Raw genomic sequence first — 20,411 nt, 5'->3', positions numbered from 1 at the left:
AAGCATAGATAAGAAAATATTATGCTTTTTAGCAAGAATACGACTAAAGAGTTCTATCCTCCTAGGATGACGAATTGCTTATTCACATTTTAATTAATTATTGATACAAGTGAACTATGCTACTTATTCAATTCGAGATGAAAAGTTAATTATATGGGATGAAGTATCGTGACAAAAAAATCGATCGAAGTTTTCAATTTACCCTTAGAAGATCTTTCTTTACAGAGATATATATGTAAGCTAGGATTCCAACATATACTGGTTTGATCATAAAGAGTTGTATTCTAACAAGCAGCACACGCCGCACAAAGCTTGTAGGCAAAAAAGCACCAATATCTCTCTTCAACAAACGCTCATAATTGTCTCAAAAATTTCCATAATATCACTACTTAAAATTGAAGGAAACAAAAAACAAAAAAAAGAAGCTATTTTACCATAAAGAGCCAACAAACAACAAAACCAAAGTTTTCATCCTTGTCAACATAACAAACTCAATAAAAGAAACCGAGAACTTTTCAACCAACATTCTTTCTCCGAGCCTCCTCATGGTCCATAATACCAGCAGAGGTAGTCAATACATTGTACCCAAACTGCAAGTTCAAAATAAATATGTAAAGATCAAAATAAACTAACAATTAACTTATACTCACATTTATAACAGCAGAAAAACTCTACAAATTCATTTGGTTAGTATCAAAACTACATATGAAACTTGAATAAAAAATATGAGTGTTCAGATACAAATTCAAAGAAACACACTTCACGTGGACTAATCACAAAAATAATACTCCCTCTGTTTCAATTTGTTGGAACCTATTTCCTTTTTAGTCCATGCCAAAATGAATGACCTCTTTCCTAATTTGAAAACAAATTCACTTTATGAATGATTTACAGCCACACAAATTTTCAAGGCTTATTTTGAACCACAAGTTTCAAAAGTCTTCCCTCTTTCTTAAATGTCGTGCCCAGTCAAATGAGTTCATATAAATTGAAACGGAGGGAGTAACAGACGGACGAGCCTAAATGTCCTATTAAAGGCGGACGATCCTAAAATGTCCTATTAAAGGCGGACGAGCCTAAATCGGTGCTTTTGCGAACAATGATGATGTGCCTTTGCAGGGCATTTGAAAGTAATAATGTAATGCAGGTGCGGTTGCTTTTGCAGTGCGGGGCATTTGAAAACAGTAGTGCGTATGTAGTGCGTGGTATTTAAAATAGTAGTGCATGCAGTGCGGGGAGTTTAAAGCAATAGTGCATATGCAGTGCGTGGTATTAAAAATAATAGTGCATGCAGTGCGGGGAATTAAAAGCAGCAGTGTGTGCTATTTAAAATAGCAGTGCATGCGCAGTGCATGCGCAGTGCATTTGAGAGCATTTGAAAACAATAATATTTATGCGTCGACATGTTTGAAAAATCATTTGCAAGACTCAAGCATTAATTTGTTGCGAATCTTGCAAATTATTGATACTCGAGAGGCATAATTGTTATAATAAAGATCAAACCGTTCGACGTGCAATCCTTGCAAGGCTGCGAACATTATATATTTTGGCTTCTGCAACTTGGGAACCGTGAAACAAAGCGAGCGTCCTTTCTCCCAAGTCTTCTTTTTTCCTGATGACTCTGTTGGCCATATTCTCTTTCTTGTTTCTCTATGTCACTTGCGATGATGCCCTTAAAAATTGTCCCAGTTACTCGAATAAGAGGGTGTCGCTTTGCGATGATGCCCCTTAAAACTGTCCCAGTTTCTGGTATAGGAGGATATAGAGCTTTTGCGGTGATGCCCTTAAAATTTGTCCCAGTTTTTGGTATAGGAGGATGTTGCTTTTGCGAATGACGAGACCGAGCCTGACAGAGGCTGCCTATGTATCCCACTAAGGGAATCAGGTCAAGCGTAGTTCAAATTACAAAGCAGAATAAAATTGAGATAGAAGGCGGTGCTCGGTCTTATGCTAAAATTTCAAAGGGGCGGTGCACAGCCCACGCAACATATAAAAGGCGGTGCTCAGCCTTATGCAGAAATTTCAAAGGGGTGGTGCACAACCCATGCGATATATAAAAGGCGGCCAAGCCCAAAATGTCCTATTAAAGGCGGACGAGCCTAAAAATGTCCTATTAAAGGCGGACGAGCCTAAAATGTCCTATTAAAGGCGGACGAGCCTAAAATGTCCTATTAAAGGCGGACGAGCCTAAAATGTCCTGTTAAAGGCGGACGAGCCTAATGCAGTGCTTGATTTATGATTACTAAAATTAGTGCAGAGCGAATGGCTTTTCCGATGCTTTGATTCATATGCGGTGAGACGAGTTTGACGCAGTGCGAAATTTACAGCAGCAAATATTCATGATGCAGTGCCGAAGATTTGGGGACCTTCTATCCTGCCAAAATTTGCATCTAAAAGTTCCTGCACTCAAATAAATTTGTAAGTTTCAAATTTAGTCAGTATTAAGTTGACTTTGCCCTTTGCTTTATCTGAATCTTGCAATTCCCGACTTTGATACTATGCGATATCCTTCAAGAATAGCTAAAATATGCCCCTGCGTTACTCAAAGAAAATTTGTTAGTGTAAAATAACATGGTTGTCTTGCATTGAACACCAAAGCTTTGGCGTTGAATCTGCATTTCTCGTGGTGATAGCATTGCAACAATTTGGTGACGCTAATATATTGCTCGAGATTTCGATTCATGCTTTTGTCGAATAATGATAGTCCATTTGCAAAGCTGCCTCAGTGTTGCTTCGTAGGAAAATGAAATTTTCACTATATTAAGACCGAACCCACCATAGGCGCCTACGTATCCCGCTACCAACAGGAATCAGGTCGAACGTAGTTCATAATACAAAGCTTTAGCAAAAATTACAAGAAGGAAAGTTGATCATGAGGCAAGTGGGTGGAGAATGCTAGTGACAGTAGATCCTTTCAATCATCTTACTTAGTTCCACGCTTCCTTTTCAAATGTCTCGGTGCTAATTTTGATGGATCACCGGTAACAATAATTGCATTTACAACTGGAGGGCCATCGTTGTCGCACAATTTATTTTGTTGCACACTTATCTTATCCTTTTCGATCATGTTCTGGATCTTATGCTTAAGTGCCGGGCAATTTTCTGTGTCATGACCTGGAATATTAGAGTGGTAAGCACAACTCTTGGACCAATCGAAATCTGGCGGTAGGCTTTTAGGGATCCATCCTTTCTTTGGCTTCAGGAGTCCTTTGGCTTTCATTCTCTCAAATATGCTGGTTAATGACTCTTCAAGAGGAGTAAAAGTGCGGAGTCTTGCGTGCTCTGACTGTCGTAAGCTAGACTGTGTTTGATCGGGTTGATATCGAAAGCCTCGTTGATGAAGGTATACATGATCATGCGAACATTGATGGTTCTGCCGTGATTGCGGCTGACGTGTAGACCTGACAGTTGAGTCGTTCTCTCTGTTTTTGCCTTGCAAGTTGTTGAATGTCTCGGCTTGAAAAGTTTCTTGTACTGATGAAGTGTCAACAATTTTTCCTGCTCGAATGCCCGCTTCTACTTGCTTTCCAACTTGAATTAAATCAGAAAAGTCGCGTAACCGCGCACATAACAACTTTTCATAATATATGCCCTTTTGCATTTGGATGAAAGTTGAAATTAGCTCATTCTCGGGCAACGGAGGGTGTATTTTTTAAGCTTCCAATCTCCACCGGATGGCATATTCCTGAAAAGACTCATGTGGCATTCTTTCTATCTCAAGCATATCATACAGATTCGGACTAACCCCGATGTTAAATTTGAAATGTTCTACAAAGTCACGGGCCATGTCCTCCCACGTGTACCATTTGCGAAAGTCTTGTTCCGTGTACCAATCTAACGCCAACCCTGATAGGCTCTGAATGAACAATTTCATTCTTATGGCTTCATTTTGTCCAATTCCCATTAATCTGCTACAATAGTCCTTCAAGTGCGTAACAGGATTTCCTCTGCCATTAAAGGTGTTGAATTTTGGCATTTTGAATCCGGGCGGCAAATCAACATTCGGAAGCATGCACAAACTTTCATATCTTAAACTTTGGACATTTCTTGCCCGCATCTCTTCTTCGATAATTCTCCTTAAATTGTGAAGCTCTCTATTCGAGTTATTCTGATTGATTGCATTCATTTCATTTCTCAATCTCTTGTATGGGCATACCGCTAGCTGATTTTGCTGGTTTTCTGTGAAGGGCGCCGCAAGTGCAGGCTTTTGGACATTAGGCGTCAACGTGACTTGCAAAATTTCTGGTTTAACAGAGTATCTTGGCGGCACATATGTAGGAGCTGAGGGAGGAGAAATAGTGAAGGAAATGTTTTGGGTTGAGCGGGAAGCTGAACTTGTGTTAGGAAGCAGGCTGAAGGTATTTCCCAAATTGACCAACACGCTTCTTTGTACCACATTCTTCTCGCTATTCTCATTTTGCGCTTGCACCAATCCCACACCGATGTTGAATGATTCAAATCTTTTTGCCATTGTATCTTGTCCTTAACGCAGATTCGCAGCCAACCCAATGTTCAATGCTAGGCAACCTCTAAAGAATTAAAACTAAACAAATAGAGAATAAATTCAAATAATTCTCTTGGCATCAAGTAATCGCAAATAAATTCGAAAGCGAGCATATTACAAATAAATTTCAGTAAATCACTTAGCAAGTAAGCCAGCAAATGACTTACAAAGTTTATAACACAAACAGTAATAGCACGTCCTAATATGCAGGGACCTCTTTATGCCAAAGGTAGGCCTAACGCCAAATATTCGAGATTATGATAGAGTGATCCAAGCCATTTAATTGAGACGCTTGAGTTTGGAAATAAAAGCCAAGTTCCATTGAAATAACAAAAGTGAGCACATTAATGGGACAATAAATCAAAACACATAAGAGGTGACATAATATTATTCTTCATATTTTCTTTCAGGGAGAAGATGTTATTGCTATAGTGCCATGGGAAGATTGGTGGGAGTTTGAGCTGGAAAAAGATGATTCCAATCCATATGTTGCGTTGCTCCCTCAATAACCTGTCCTCCGTGCCAAGTTTAATGAAACTGCTGCTCAGGAATATGCAGAAAGCATAGCAAACAAACCTTATGGTTATCGCAACTTAAAATTTAGCTGGATCGACACAATTGATGGAAATTAATGTTCATCTGGTAATGCATATTATTTCATATTACAGTCTTGCCAATTTTGCATTTACCACATTATTTTGAAGCTGCTTTCTTTCATATGATCCTTTACTTTCTGATAGTCAGTTGTTCTTTGCTTCTTATCTCCACAGGAATAAATAAAATAATTACCAAGAGCGCGTAATATAGAGCTTGACGTATTTAGTTGCTCAGCTAATGAAATAATATTGTCGGTATATGAAGTGAATTTAGGTAAATGCATGCATTTAACACACAGACCATTCAGTTGCAGGTTTCATGTATCGAAAATTTCTAGATTCCCATAGGGGCATATCCATTTGAGTTTTAACTTGATGTTATCATCAATCTCTTTCACGGAGCTTCATTTGACTGGCATGACATTCTATAAGAGGGATAATATTTGTACATTTCTTTTAAAAGTCAAAGTAGCAGCTTGTGATCAACATACAACATCAAGCAACATCAAGCAACATCGAGCAGTAGCGATAAACAATCAAGATTCAACTGCTAGATGGCAACATCAGATGAAATAACAAAAGGCAACTATAGGTATCCAGCCATAAGCAGCAGCTGTTTGGCAAAGAGAATCTAGCAGATGCACATCAATGCGACACCAGCATCTCAGTCATATATCGCAGCAACAAGCAACCACAAAGGCAGCCACATCGAATAGCAATAAAGCAGCAACACAAGAGAGTATTTTGAGCATATCGATGACTTCATCAGCAAGCACAACAGCCGATCCTTTACATCAGATGGCAGCAAATATCAACAAAATAACAGTAATTTAAAGCAAGGCATCAACAGCAAAAAAAAAATGAGTTTTGAAGTTCCACATTTTTTGTTCAAAACAAAACAGCACCATCCGCAAAGTGTTACATCGTCTGGCTTGAAGGAACGCAGTAAAGGAAGGTGTAAACAGCCAAGATTTGCAGCAATTGTTTGGAGTTATCACAGCAGCCAAATAACGGCTTAAGAATGCCGCAAACATCTTTAGCAAGGCAGCGAATACAGCAGTACTTAGCCTTAAGAATGGGAACCAATACAGCAGCAGTTTGCTGCCATATGCAGCAATAACATTAATGAAGTATAATCAAGTTCAGCGACAAAACTTCTCATGACAATGGCGACATCAAGTGTAGTATCTGTTGGTTTTAAAACAACAACGAATCCACCAAAGTGTAGTATTTTGAGTCCATCAAGTGCAACAAGAAAACATTAACACAACGGGGCAGCAAGCGTATGCTTGAAAGAGATCCAAACTAAAACTATTATCATGCTTGAAAGAAAAGGAATGAAGACTGTAGTCATGCTCCAGATGATATTCAAAATGGATATCCTCATCTCTAATTAGTCATGCTCATATTTAAGGAATGATACTAACTAATGACAGCCATATGCTAGGCTAGAGACAGAACATAAAAGATATTATTTGGAGGGATGACAAAACATAACTTAGTCTACTAGCCTCCAGAGATCAACTTCGCAACTTCACAACTTCAGCTAGGAAAGTCATGTACTGAGTTTTAATACTTCTGCACTGGTTTGGGAAAAGTAAACATATAATTGAAACACACTAACTATCAGCGCTGCAACTACTAATATTAAACAAACGAGAAAATTGCTAATCATTTAAGCAAGAAAATATCCCTCATGTTCATGATAATCATGTTTTTTACACACAGCACTTGGCAGAACTGGAAAATCAAGACTATCAAAATCCCAAACAGAAACATATGCACATATTAGCTAAGTCAACAGAAACACATGCACATATTACCCTATCCAACCTTTTATGATTCAAGTCAACTGAGACAAATAAAAGACTAGCAACCAACATCAACATATGCTCCTGATCATAACATAATCACCCTTGAACATCTACACAATGACGTTTTATCTGAACATAAAGGAAAAATTCTTAGGTGTTAACGAGATTGACTTTTTCAATAAATAATGAGGAACAAATGAGAATATTCAGGGTAGACATAATGGAAAGAGATTAGGCAAGTCATCTACAAGTTGCTGAAACTCTAATGGGGACTGCCAGAGAGCTTGAAACCTAAAAGAAGAGTAACGCCTAAAGATATGATTCAGGAATCATCAGGGTGATCATAGGACGTGCACTTATGCTGGGATGAACAAGCACTCATGGAGTATATGAGGAAGTTGACTCTTGGATGATCTAATTTAGTACACTGGATGTATAAAGCTGTGTGATTAAAGTAGCATATATATCTCTTTGGTTTTAGTAGTGGTTTGCCTATAGTGTTCCCCCTTAGATAGATGGTTAAGCTATATAGTTCATAGACTTCTCCCTACTTAATAGTTACTAAAAAGTATCTTTCAATTATCAATAAAGAAAAACCATTCATGTATACCTTCAAAATTAAGCATATATTTGAAGTCATAACATGCCATGAAAAAGATATTAAGCCTAATTGAACTCAATATACGGGAAAGTTATAATGTTTTGGTGTATAGAGCTTACTTTACGAGGATGACTCTTCACAATTTCAACGGCCTTTTCATTGCTCAAGTGCTCCCATAGACCATCAGAAGCAAATATGAGAAAGGAGTCATTTGGATGTAGAGGATGTTTTAAAATTGATGGAGTAGCCAACAAGATAGGCATATTAAGGGGTTCAGGAACTCTGAATTTTCCATTTATTGGTTCCCTGCAAAACTTTGTGTGTTTAAGATACACATCACCTATAGACCTTGAGATTGTGCCTTTCATCCTCCAAACCAGCAAGCTTAATTCAGCAGGGAAATGTGGCAAAGCTCAATTCAGCAGGGAAAGGATCTTTCTCGAACCTTGGGCATGGCAGGCTGTCAAAAGAGGCTGAACCAATCCTAAAGTTTGTCTTATATTTCAACCACAAGGACAATACAAAAAAAAATGCAGACAAAGGGAACTACTAACCAGCAAGTAAGACTTAGAAATACCTTTATGAGTGAACATATAAGGGAAAATAAAAGGTAATTTCCAAACAGGATGCCCACTATTCCAACTCCAGTCTTAAAACAAAAGCTTAGTGCTAGATTTAACAGTTTCAATCAACACTCTATATAAGGAAAATCAACTAACATATACTACGTATTAAACACAGCTCATGGTTTGTAAGGAAGGATCTGCCTCATTTTTCTTTTATCAACATGCCGACAGCTATCTAAAAGAAGATAACAAACAGGACACCAAGCAGAATTTGTATGCATTTTAAAGCTGAAATATACAGTCACACAAAGTTTAATATCCAAATCATTTTTTAGCTTTCTTTAGCAGGGATGAACATGATATTCATTTCCTTTACTTTTAACAAAACAAATTCTGTATTAAAGGATAAGAAGAAACTTCATTCAATTTGTCAATATTCAATGGAAACTAGAGATTGTGAAGCACAGGATGACGCACACATACATAAGCTAAAGAATTCAGAAATCAAACATAGCACCAACAAACAGAGTGAAGGCTACACCAAAAACCAAATGGAACAGTGTCCCAGATCCTAACAGCAAATGGCCCCAAAGCTCAGTAGCATTTAAGCCACAAATCTGCCTCAAAGTGCATCAATAACGAACCAAATATAGTGACTTATTTACTCAAAAGTTGTGGCAGCTAACTGGTTCAAAATCACTACTTATTTGGCTAATTCAATGCGGCGCAAAATCCTAAAAAATGGCTTCTTTTAGCCCCAACACACAATAGGCATTCATCCCTAAAAGTGCATCAACCATTCAACCTCAAGATGAAGCAATTGCATACTAAAAGGAACAACAAATTGACTCAAATTCTAAGGCTCAGCACCAGCAGCCAGCTGTGTAGCAACTTGTAATAAACAGCAACCTATTTATCTGAAAATGGCAACATAGAGATGCAGCGGCAAATGTGTCTCGGTGTAGCAGGAATTTGGCCAGCGAGCACAGCAGTCCGTGGCCCAAATAAAACAAAAAGATGGCCAAAGAGTATAGCAGCTCATAGCCCAAATAAATCAGGAAAATGGGGCAACCAACAATATCAAAAGTTTAGAGAGCATTTGTAGTTATCTTCATGTCATCGAGTTCAGTATCATCTCAAGTACATTAGGGATGGGTGAAGGATGAGTATCCCCAAGTCATGCAAAGAAAGAGAGGGGTGAAGGATGAGTATCCACAGATGATTCCCAGCAAAACAGTAGTAAAATCACATAAAAGTATAATTGCCTAGTCTTGGTTCAGGCTCAACAACAATGAATGGTTTCATCCGTATTTAGCTCGTAATTCAACCAAGAGTTTCCAAGAATTCAACAATAAAACAACAAACTAGTCTTTGAAATTAGAACACTGGAGGAACTTGATTTCTCTAGGGTATACTTTAAAATATAGCCTTGGAAAATAACAGGAACAACATGCATTCAAACAGTTTAGTACATAGGATTTCAGCAACTAGTAAACCCAAACCATATAAAGGAGTGCATCAACTCACTAATGGGGCTTAAAGAAAATATGAACTTTCAAGGACTGGCCATAAACAATAAAACAAAGCAGCATGCTTAAAAGGCTAGGGTAACAAAATGGGAGTTACAATATATGACATATGTGAAGCCATTTACTGCAGTCTTCATTCTTAGTTAGAGACACTAACTATTTCATGCATGCCTAGCTCGAGTTTTAACTTATGAACACATTTGCACAACCATTTGCACATTTGCATGCCTAGATAGAATCACAACTTAGTCCTAACCTTGACTTAACTACTGATTTTTTTTTATTATTATTTTTTTATTTTTTTTTATTTTTTACTCAAGGGAGCATCTGTTTCCTGTGTAGCATCTGCTTGTTACCATTTTTTAACAAGACACTAGCTCAACCACAAGCCAGGCAGCATCTATTTTTGCCCCGAAATTTAAAGCAGCAAATCAGCAACTAGTAATATCAATAGGTGGCAACATGGCCTTAGAAAGGCAATTACAATGAGCCACAAAATGCAGCCAGCAAAATGTCACAGGGCTGTAGTTAAGTGCAGCATTTGGTTTAAGGAATGTAGTGGGAAAACTGGTCCAAGAACCACCATTTATTTGCAGGTAGCAGCATCGATTTAATCATAAATGGGACTTCACCATACAACCAGAAGCTTTTTCGAATGTGCAGCAAACCAGTCCATGATATTTGGGATTTGGAGAAGTCCCTCAAGTTATGAAAAGAAAACAAGGGGTGAAATAATATAGAGAAGGGGAGATGCAATACTGTCAAACAAGATGCACCACATCAATCAACTTGAAACAGTCTCACACGTGTTCACATCTATAAATAGGGTATAACACACTACTCAACCTATACCTTCCATGATACAGAGGCAAAAAGAGTGAAACACACACTGAAAATTTCGAACAGACCAGGGAAGGGCATAAGAGATGCTTCATATGTCAATATAGGCATCCATTTTGGTTTAGCATTTGAAACATAGCATACAAATAGAGGGCAGTGGATCAGAGTTCCAAGAGACTAAATGGAACATTATGTTAACTTAAAGCATGCACAAAAACAGGAACCATCTCTTCCTATATTCTTAGGGAACAACACATGAAAAATTCAGACCACTTTGGGAGGATACATTAAGCATGAAGGATAACAAAAATGGCATGGTTTAAACTACCCAAGTAATAGGAAAACATATTAGTCTATCAACTTTATAACCTGAGAGTGAACAGGGGGCAAAGTCCAAAAGCAGAAATGCCAAGCAGAACACAAAACTAGTGATATATAGTGCCATCTTTACAACTCTAAACCCATCTTCCTTGATAACAAGCTACATTTATGCAATATCCCTCCTTTCTCAGAAACTTAGAGGGTCCCATGGGAGTGTGCTTCAACATAGAGGAATCCCAACAGCTTAGGATCAATAGCACTAGGCTGAGTAAACTAAAAGCCTTTCCTTGTCTTTCTCTAGACCTAGGTAAGTCACTCTTATCCTATCACGCCCAAGTGAAAACCTCTTAGGCCTCTTTTATTCATCATGATCACAAACAATCCAGTTCTTATTTGTAGTGATTTATTTTGTTCCAGCCATTTTCACATTGGGCTCAGTCTCACATGAACAAATATACAATTAACATCCTTCATTCAATCTACAGTGTGCCATTCTCTATCTCTGGTTAAGGGAAAATGGGTATTTAAACTAGATGCATCAGTTTTATTTCAGAGCAAGATGCAAGTTTTTTTTTTCACGCTTAAACAAATAGAACCTCAGAGTATAGTATTATCACAGGATCCTCGGGGTATCAAGGCAACACACAAGGTATCGAAGAGCAAAGGTGGATAAGTGCATAGCCAAAGGTAGCATCAGACACATGCATTAATTATTTTAAGCTTAAACAGTCAACAAGAAGATCTCAGACAAGTATCTACACTTATTCAAACATACAAATCACTGACAGTCCCAACCAACACACGTGTATAGCCATACAGGCTATCCAAGACTGAATTTAGAATATAAACATGCATTAAGACTATATTGAGACTATGTCAAACTGTGATTACCTAAAGTGAATATTTGATAGGCATGAATGACCCAATGAGACACATAACCAAACAAGCACTCTCCAATTAGACTCCTAACATTGAGACACATACCCAAAAAAGCATTCTAGTTCGAATTTAATCTGCATCGATCTCAGGCAAAAGACATATATGCTTGAACAAAGCTAGGCTAAACAGATATGAGGCATGCTAATAACCTAGCACTAACTTGAACTAACACATAGTTAAAGAAGGAATTTGAGCTCTACTTGGCATACTTGTAATCATTAAAAAAAACATACCATTGACTACACAACCAAATTAAAACTAACATATATTAATCACATAAAAAGGATTAGTTAGTACAGAAACCATACACATGATAACAAAATTTATCTAACAACCAGCTACACTAAAAACAATCAATGACATATTGAAGATTCGTAACTAAATGGCCAAACAACTTCAAAGTCTAGACGTGGTGTAGCTTAATAGATAAACACTCAAAACTTCATAGATAGACACTTAAACTAAGGCACTCAAACGAAATGCAAACAGAATGAACAAACATTTACTGGACTGAATAGCTAAACTAAGCAAATACGTGACAAAAACTGACATAGACTGACTGACAAAGCCAATGAGCACACCAATTCAGGTCTGATTTATACTAAACAGGTCCGTAACAATTGAAAAAAATGAACTAAACAATCCTTATGAGCTGCGTACTCATCTAATTACTAGACAGATCCCAGGTTTTAATCGTAACAGACCTGAAACTCAAGCTTACTCTTTCTTTGCATTTAACAAATCGAAGTTGTGACTAAAGTGTATTAACATTCGAAAGAGTATTCATATCAATTTTAAGACATTGCTAATCCTCACAGCTTTAAAACTAAAGAAGGCTCGATACTATGTTGAATACTGTTTCAAACATATAAATCTACACATTAGACGAGGCATATAAAGAGCACATAATGCTACATTATGGCAGAACTTATCCTACAAAAGGAAATGATTCCCAAACTCGATATGTCATGATTAGGCTTGGATCCTTCTATCATTATCACGTTACACATAATATGCTTACGGTCGTTGGGTTATGAAACCCGTCAATAATTTGGAAGGTTTCCTAATTGTGGAGTCGATACCAAGGACCGACCCACCTAAGGCTTATGCATGCATGACTTAATAAAATTGGTGGCAAAGCTCTATCTTAAGGTTTTCTGAGATTTGTCTTACTAGACAGAGGGTTCCCGAGCGGACTACTCGAGTGAGAAGGCTACGCGGTCCCCGTTACTCGAGCACCCCGCGCATATGCCAACTCTCCTAAAATTTGGATTCTACGAAGAAAATTTGCGGGTGCGCAAAACACACCTCGCGTGTACGTGTGATAGTGTGAATTTTCCAGGAGTGGAGGAAATATGACCGGAATGCCAGTTTAAGGAAAGCAGTAACATATTATTACACAGAAAATTTCACCTAATAAAGCAATCATTTAAAAAAACATAAAAGAAACAAACAAGGCAACAATAAAAGTAAACATAAAGAAAACAACCAAACATCCAACAAATTAATTATTAACCTAAGTTTGTTATGGTTAGAACCTTTATTAGCTCCCCAGCGGAGTCGCCAAACTGTTATACCCCATTTTAACCCGGGTTAAAGTAGAAGTACGACATATTGGTGATTCCTATTTTTTGCTTTATTTTAAGGAGTTGCCACCTAATTGATTTTACGGTGAATTAGGACACCTAAAGGTAAAGCTAACTAAACCTCCGTTAATAGTCTGCTTAACCAATGTGATTCTAGGTAAGGGCTCTATATTATCCTAAAGGGAAGGGGTTAGGCATCCTTTAGAATCCGTTAACTACGGTTATCCTGCCAAACTTAGGTTAATTAATTAAGGTTTAAAATTTAAGAAAATAGTTTTGAGAAAAAAGGATCAACTTATAACTAACAAAGTTCAAATATTATTATATGAATGATGCACCCTATATGGTGAAAATAAGTACTAAATGTTCAGAGCGGTAATTCTAAGTGATAAAATCTACCCATTCTAATCCTACGTGAATCATAAGTGGCACACATACTTTCAAACCATAGACAAATCCAACATACAGATAAATTAGCAATCACAAAAAACAAAGGGTGAAATAAGATGAATGATGAGGAAAGGGGAGAAAAGAAAAACGATAAGGATGTCATAGACGGCCTCAAAGCGATTAGAGATTTCACTTGTTTCTCGCCGAGTGTTGTGATTAAAGAGTATGGGACACATCGAATCCACGCATGGGTATAGCAATAGCGTCGAGTCTCATTTCGAGACTACATTGTGAGATAGTCCTGAATTAAGACTCCATTTGCTCCAGCGTGTACATGTAAAGAAAGGGAAATAAAGATTAGTGACAAACGATCCAAGTTTCCGGGACTTTAAAAGCAATCAAACACAACTTGACATATTAACATTCATAAAAGTAAAAATAAAAAGAGAAAACTAACAAACATTCATTACTATGACCAAAACAGATTTATAGCTCGCTATATTCTTGTTCATTAATTGGTTCAACTGACTTTAAAACCTATTGCTACACGAGTTCATAAAAGAAAAAGGAAAAAAAAAACTGATTTTGACACATACTCCATACAAATGAAAATGACGAAATAGACAGGAAAGTGAATGTAGGGCATATAACACTTTATGCTTGATCATTCAAGTTTAGGATAGCATTTAGCTGAGGTTTGCACTCCTAACTAAGGATTGGAAATTAAACCAACTGAATTTTAGGAATTGGATGTAACTAAAAAAATGAATCTGCATAATATGCCAGCCATTCAGCAGTCCCGAACTAAAACTACTCAAACAAAATAGGAGAAACAAGACAACATCCATATTACCTAAAAGGGGGGTAGGAGATAGACAAACATATTTGAGTACTCTTGAACCTTTGAACTAAAAAAAAACATCATTTCCAAATTTCAAACAAGGACTTTTCGACTCATATTTTGTCAAATAACCTTGAAGGAGATAGGCTACTTAAAGCATTTATATTGTTATATTGATTTAAAGAGGAAGATAGGCTCGAAGAATGAAAGAAGGAAGCATTGTTCAAATTAAGGAAGTAGATTAGTTTGTAAAAAATCCAGATGGCTAAATCTTAAATGAAAGGTAAACTGCATTACAATTATGAAGTCAGAAAACACATATTCTGCAAATAAGGTTCAAATAGTCAAAGCTCAACCCAACGACGAATGTGTGGGAATATCGCTAACACTTAGTCCATGAAGAAAATATTTATTTAAACTAGTTAAGATAACATGGCCAAATTTGATACTCGTAAACTAAAGCTTTAAGCAACTGAATCCCAGGAACGTAAGTAAAGAAAACTGAGATGTAAACACGGCCCAACGACTCAGAATTAATCTAACAGATCCACAATCACAGAACTATACAAAATGTGAAGAAAAGGGAAAAGCGCTAGAATTGAAATAGGGAAGACCATTACTTATCCCAATCCAACAACACAAAAACAAACTAAGCTAATTTTGTGAGAAATCAAAAGGGCACAGCACTTAAAAAAAAATGAAAATAAACTCTGATGAGGAAGAAAATTATACTAAAAGAACACAAACCAGCAATCTAAACATATCAAATTAGAACCAACTAAAACTGAACTAATCTAACTACATAAATTTACATAGAACAGAAACTGAAGCGAAGGAGAAGGAGAAGGAGGATTACCGACCTTTCTTGGGTGCAGCGAACTAGATGTGGGATCTCCGATATACCCTCGAACACTTCAAACTCCGACCTCGAATTTACTCGAACTCGAAACAGTTACAAGAAACGAAATAGAACCCGAATAACTTTCTATTTCGAATGAATATCAAAGCAATATTAAAACGGATGAAAACTTAGTAGTTTTCCGGGGGATTGGAAGCGGCTGGAAAGACTTGATTTTTTTAGGGTGTTTCGGTGATTCAAGAACTTCCTTTTTAGGGAGATTTTTTTGCGATTCGAAAGCTTTGATTCTTAGGGGGGTTTTCTGCGATTCCAAAAGCCTCCTCTTTCAGATTAGGAAACCAATATTTATAGGGGTTAACTAGGGTTTTGCTTGCGAAGAAAGAGAGAAGAGCATGGACAAAGGGAAGTGGAGGCGGCAGAGGCGTGGGGGACAGGGGCAGAGAAGAGACAGAGGCATGCGTGGGAGAGAGAAGAGGAGCGGGGAAGAGAGAAGAGAGAAGGGAGCGGGAGGGGGCGGCGTGGTTGATGGAAGATGAAGGGAACCCTAATGGGTTTCCTTTGTTAAATGAAGGGGCGGGTCGGATTAATGGACCGGGTATTGGGTTAAAAATAGTGGGCTGGGGAATTTAGAGTAAGGCTGATTAATTAGGAAATGGGCTGGGTTGGATGAGTTTTAAAATGTGGGCTGATTTTATGAATTGGTTTCAGCCCAAAGAGTTTTAGGATTTTAATTATGGACTGGATTAATACGGACTAAAATATAAAATATGTAATTATTAGTGCTCAGATAATAAAATTATATGACATTGTAATAGTCGTGCAAAAATCATTTTTTGAAAACAAATAAACGCTATCATTTAATTGTGCGAAATAAATGCGATGCGTATGCATAAGGTGGTAAAAAAAAAATGCTGAAACGCAAATTATGATAATACTGGTAATAATAATGATAACAATAATAATAATAATAGTAATAATAATAATGGCAGTAGTGACGATAGTAAAGATAATGACAGGATAATGAAATGCCGGTATTAATAAAAAAAAATGCAAATAATTATTTTTTAAAGTTGCCAAAATATTGGAAGCGAAAAATTGGTATTTCGGAGGATAGGTGGGACAAAATTGGGTGTCAACAGTTAGTATCAAAACTACATATGAAACTTGAATCAACAATATGAGTGTTCAGATACAAATTCAAAGAAACACACTTCACGTGGACTAATCACAAAAATAATACTCCCTCTGTTTCAATTTGTTTGAACCTATTTCCTTTTTAGTCCGTGCCAAAATGAATGACCTCTTTCCTAATTTGAAAACAAATTCACTTTATGAATGATTTACAGCCACACAAATTTTCAAGGCTTATTTTGAACCACAAGTTTCAAAAGTCTTCCCTCTTTCTTAAATGTCGCGCCCAGTCAAATGGGTTCATATAAATTGAAACGGAGGGAGTAACAGATATTCCACTAGCCAAGCCCATAGGATACAAGACTGCTCCTTTCGATAGGCAGGGATCCTTCTTTACAGGAGAGAGCCTCAACTGCTAGCATCCACAAAAAGAGCTTACTATGTGACATTTACAAAAGTCTCTTTCTCGTATCTATTTTTCATCCCACTGTTGGAATACAACAAAAATAGATCGTTCTGCTACACGTTTTGAACAAAATAAAAATATTTCATTTTGAAATTCCATTGGATTCGACTGGAGTATTGTACTATACGAATCCACTACTTATGCTACTTAATAGTACTTTGTTCCTCTAATGTAATGTTACTTAACACTACTTATGCTACTTAATAATACTTGATCCTTCTTGACAGCAGAAAACCTTAGAAAGCGGAAGGTTGTCTGCGTCAGTTGGTGTTACACATGTAAGGAAACGGGTGAGGACGTGGATCATCTTCTATTACATTGCGGGCTAACCATGAGGCTATGGTGGGCTATGTTTAGGTGGTTTGGTACTCCTTGGGTAAATGCCTAAAACCGTGAAAGAATTGATGTTTAGTTGGAACGTGATTCCACTTGCTTTAATGTGGGTAGTTTGGAAGGAGATAAATATGAGAGCTTTTGAAGGTGTGGAGTCGAGTTTCTACCGATTAAGGAGTAGTCTACGTTTTCTTATTTTCTTTTGGTGTGAAAAGAAAGTTCCTTGTATAGATGATTGGGTGGAGTTTGTAGAGAATCACATCCTTTTGTAGATGCTTTCCCTTTCGGTATACCCCTTGTATACGGCCAATTTGGCCATGTCTATGAATGAAAATATATTTACTTGATAAAAAAAAAATAATAAAAAAAAACTGATCCTACTTTTTTTGTTCTATTGAATGCTACTGAACGCTACTCTTTTTCTGAAAGCTACTTAATAATACTCCCTCAGTTTCAATTAATGTCACTTTCTATATTTAGTAACTCTTTACCTCCAATATCCTACATATCCTACATGGCATATTTTGGACCATAAGATTCAAAGGGCATTTTGGTACACTAAATCTTTAGTTTAAGATCACAATATTCAGAAGTCTTCTTTTTTTTCCTCAAAAACGATGTATACTAAGACAGACAAATTGAGATGGAGGGAGTACTTAATTCTTCTTTTCATATTCTACTTAAATGTGTCTTATAAGCATTACAGATGCTTGCCCCGATTACTCAAGAATTATTACCGCTTAAGAAGAACCATAATTAAGCAACGTAAGTCATGATTCATCAAAGAAGTAAGGAATCAAACATTTCACGAGCTAATACGACCATGACTAAACATTCACCCCGACAATCATTTCGGGAGCTAGAAGCAAGGCCCAAGTTTGGAGATGACCAGAAATGGAGTTCCATATATTGATCAAGGGAACAGAGTGAATATATTAATTACGATACCTGTCGGGAAGGGAGCAATCTAGCAGTCCATCCTTCAATCTCCTTAACTCCTACATCGAAGCGAGGACTAATAACACCACACTTGTTTAGCCTTCCATTCAGTTCAACAACAATCTTTCCAGACCTATGATCATCGACATACTCAAATTCTCCAATGTAACCTACACATGGATACCATGAGTAAGATCATGACAGAGTGATACTATCAGCGCATAAAGTTAAGAAACTAACACACTATGCTTTTGCATGACAATAAGGAACTTGATAATGACTTTTGAGGAAGGTCTAATCATGACCTGACGCTTTCCCCTCTTTTCAGCATTGTACATGCTCTTGAGAGCATCATTCAGCACACTAACTCTGACCATCTTTTCTTATCAAACTGTATCAAATAAATGCAATAATCAGATGCACCTCCTAAAAAGTGACAACAGGACTAGCTCCAAAAACCCAACAAAAAGAATCAAATCTGTAGCAGTATATAGCTGATATCTTCACAAAAAAGAGGAAAAAACAAAGATAGTCCCTTCAGTATGGAAGTAGGGGTATGTCTGTCTCTTGTCTATACTAATGAATGTGAAACATCCATTATGTTTGTAGAAGTTGACATCTTTGGTCTAAGTTTCACAATGTTTGTAAAATGAACAGTAGAATTTCTAAAGCTAACGACAGCTCGCCATTCTTTCACCTTTCTGATAGTTAATCTCTTTTTCCCTTCCTTCTCTTCCATTAAACTTAATCTGTTCAAATTTATTGACTCTTTTCTGTCTAAATTTGAAGTGCTGCTTTTCATAATTTGATCCATGAGCAATTCAATTACTTATTTGAAAAGCAAATTTTGTGTTTTACCCTGTTACAATAATCGGATATGGGCTATGCTTATCATCTGAATCAAGAGGAGGAAAGTCCCAGCAATCATTATACTGTGTCAAATTGCTTCAAAGACTATCGAAAAGTGTTTTGAGTATATTATTGTGATGAAATGACAATAAGTATATTAATGTTGGGGGTCTAAAGCAAAGTGGAAGTCGACATTGATGGTCAGCGGTCATCCTCAAAACGCCGGTGCGGAAAAGCGTCTAGCAACAACAGGCTGGTGACTTGGTCATTCATAATCTTATAGGATGGTCGGTCTTGTGGGTATTGAGAGCCAAGTTTCCCCCCATAACCCACCCATCATGTTACCTTCTTTATCTAATTAGCCACAAACTCTTTATGGTGTGTATTGCAATTAGCTTATGCAAATGGTAGAAATTGGGCGTTAGATGTACTAGGAGAAAAGAAGAGGAAGAAGATATTTTTTCAGCAGTTTTAGTGCAGATGATGGTCGTGTGTAAAAAAGAGAGGAGGGAATGGGGTAATTTTTGCAAGGGAGGGAAGAAAAGATAAAATTATTTGAAAAATGAGAGAACAACCATTTACCGCTAGTTTTGGTACTTCTACCGTTAGGCTGACAAACCTTGTTAAACGTTCGACTAAAGTTATCCACTTTTACAAACATAAGGGACATTTTATATTCAATTGTATAGAACAGGGATAAAAAAATGTTCCTATATCCACCAAAGTTTATTCCTCTTAAAAAAAAACTAGTTATCGGCATAAAATCAAAAGCATTAGTAACTACTCCTTCTCTCCCATTTTTATATGACATAGTTCGGATTTTGAGAGTCAAAAAGAAATTCTTTGATCGCGACTTATTCATACGCCCTTTAAATATTTTAAATTGTTAAACATTGCGACTTATATAGTACTTTTTATATAGTTTCTAAATATGTAAATAATTTTTCAAAAAAGGACTTAAAAGATTGTATACTGAATCCTTAGTCAAAATAAAGAAGTTTGACTCTCGAACATCATAATCTATTTGCTTCAAGCACTATAACTCTTTCTATTGTGACTTTTTCACTCCCGAAATTCCTACTTTCATACTTCCAACCCCCTGATAAAACAAATCATGACTTGCATACATTTTACCGTTAATATAACTATAAAACATTAATGAATAAGAACACACGCTAATTTCAACTATAAGATAATATGAAAACCTAATTTCTCCAGCATGATCAATAAGAAGAGATTAAAAACCATTACATCTCAGCAAGGGTTTTTCATTTCACAGTTTTTCAGATATTATTAATACAAAAAAT

At 36.8% G+C, this 20,411-nt stretch overlaps 1 protein-coding gene across 1 annotated transcript; it reads right to left on the bottom strand.

Annotated features, from left to right (window-relative positions):
• Window positions 1-407: 407 nt before the first annotated feature.
• Window positions 408-18,640, bottom strand: LOC132622125 (small ribosomal subunit protein uS8z/uS8w-like). The gene is made up of 3 exons (XM_060336668.1): window positions 18,500-18,640; window positions 18,265-18,425; window positions 408-590 (listed from the first exon to the last, which is right to left on the bottom strand). The coding sequence occupies exons 1-3, from the start codon at window positions 18,630-18,632 to the stop codon at window positions 516-518; spliced, it is 369 nt and encodes a 122-aa protein (XP_060192651.1). The 5' UTR covers window positions 18,633-18,640; the 3' UTR covers window positions 408-515.
• Window positions 18,641-20,411: the final 1,771 nt, after the last annotated feature.

Source organism: Lycium barbarum, chromosome 2 (genome assembly GCF_019175385.1).
Source record: "Lycium barbarum isolate Lr01 chromosome 2, ASM1917538v2, whole genome shotgun sequence".
Classification (NCBI taxonomy): Eukaryota; Viridiplantae; Streptophyta; class Magnoliopsida; order Solanales; family Solanaceae; genus Lycium; species Lycium barbarum.
This window is presented reverse-complemented; position numbering and strand designations above follow the sequence as displayed.

Excerpts from the sequence above, each read along its gene's own strand:
- LOC132622125 (XM_060336668.1), bottom strand. The coding sequence starts at position 18,632 with ATGGTCAGAGTTAGTGTGCTGAATGATGCTCTCAAGAGCATGTACAAT. Across the intron at positions 18,426-18,499 it reads TATTGTCATGCAAAAGCATA|GTTACATTGGAGAATTTGAG; the intron begins GTGTGTTAGTTT and ends ATCCATGTGTAG. Across the intron at positions 591-18,264 it reads GATTGCTCCCTTCCCGACAG|TTTGGGTACAATGTATTGAC; the intron begins GTATCGTAATTA and ends TTGAACTTGCAG.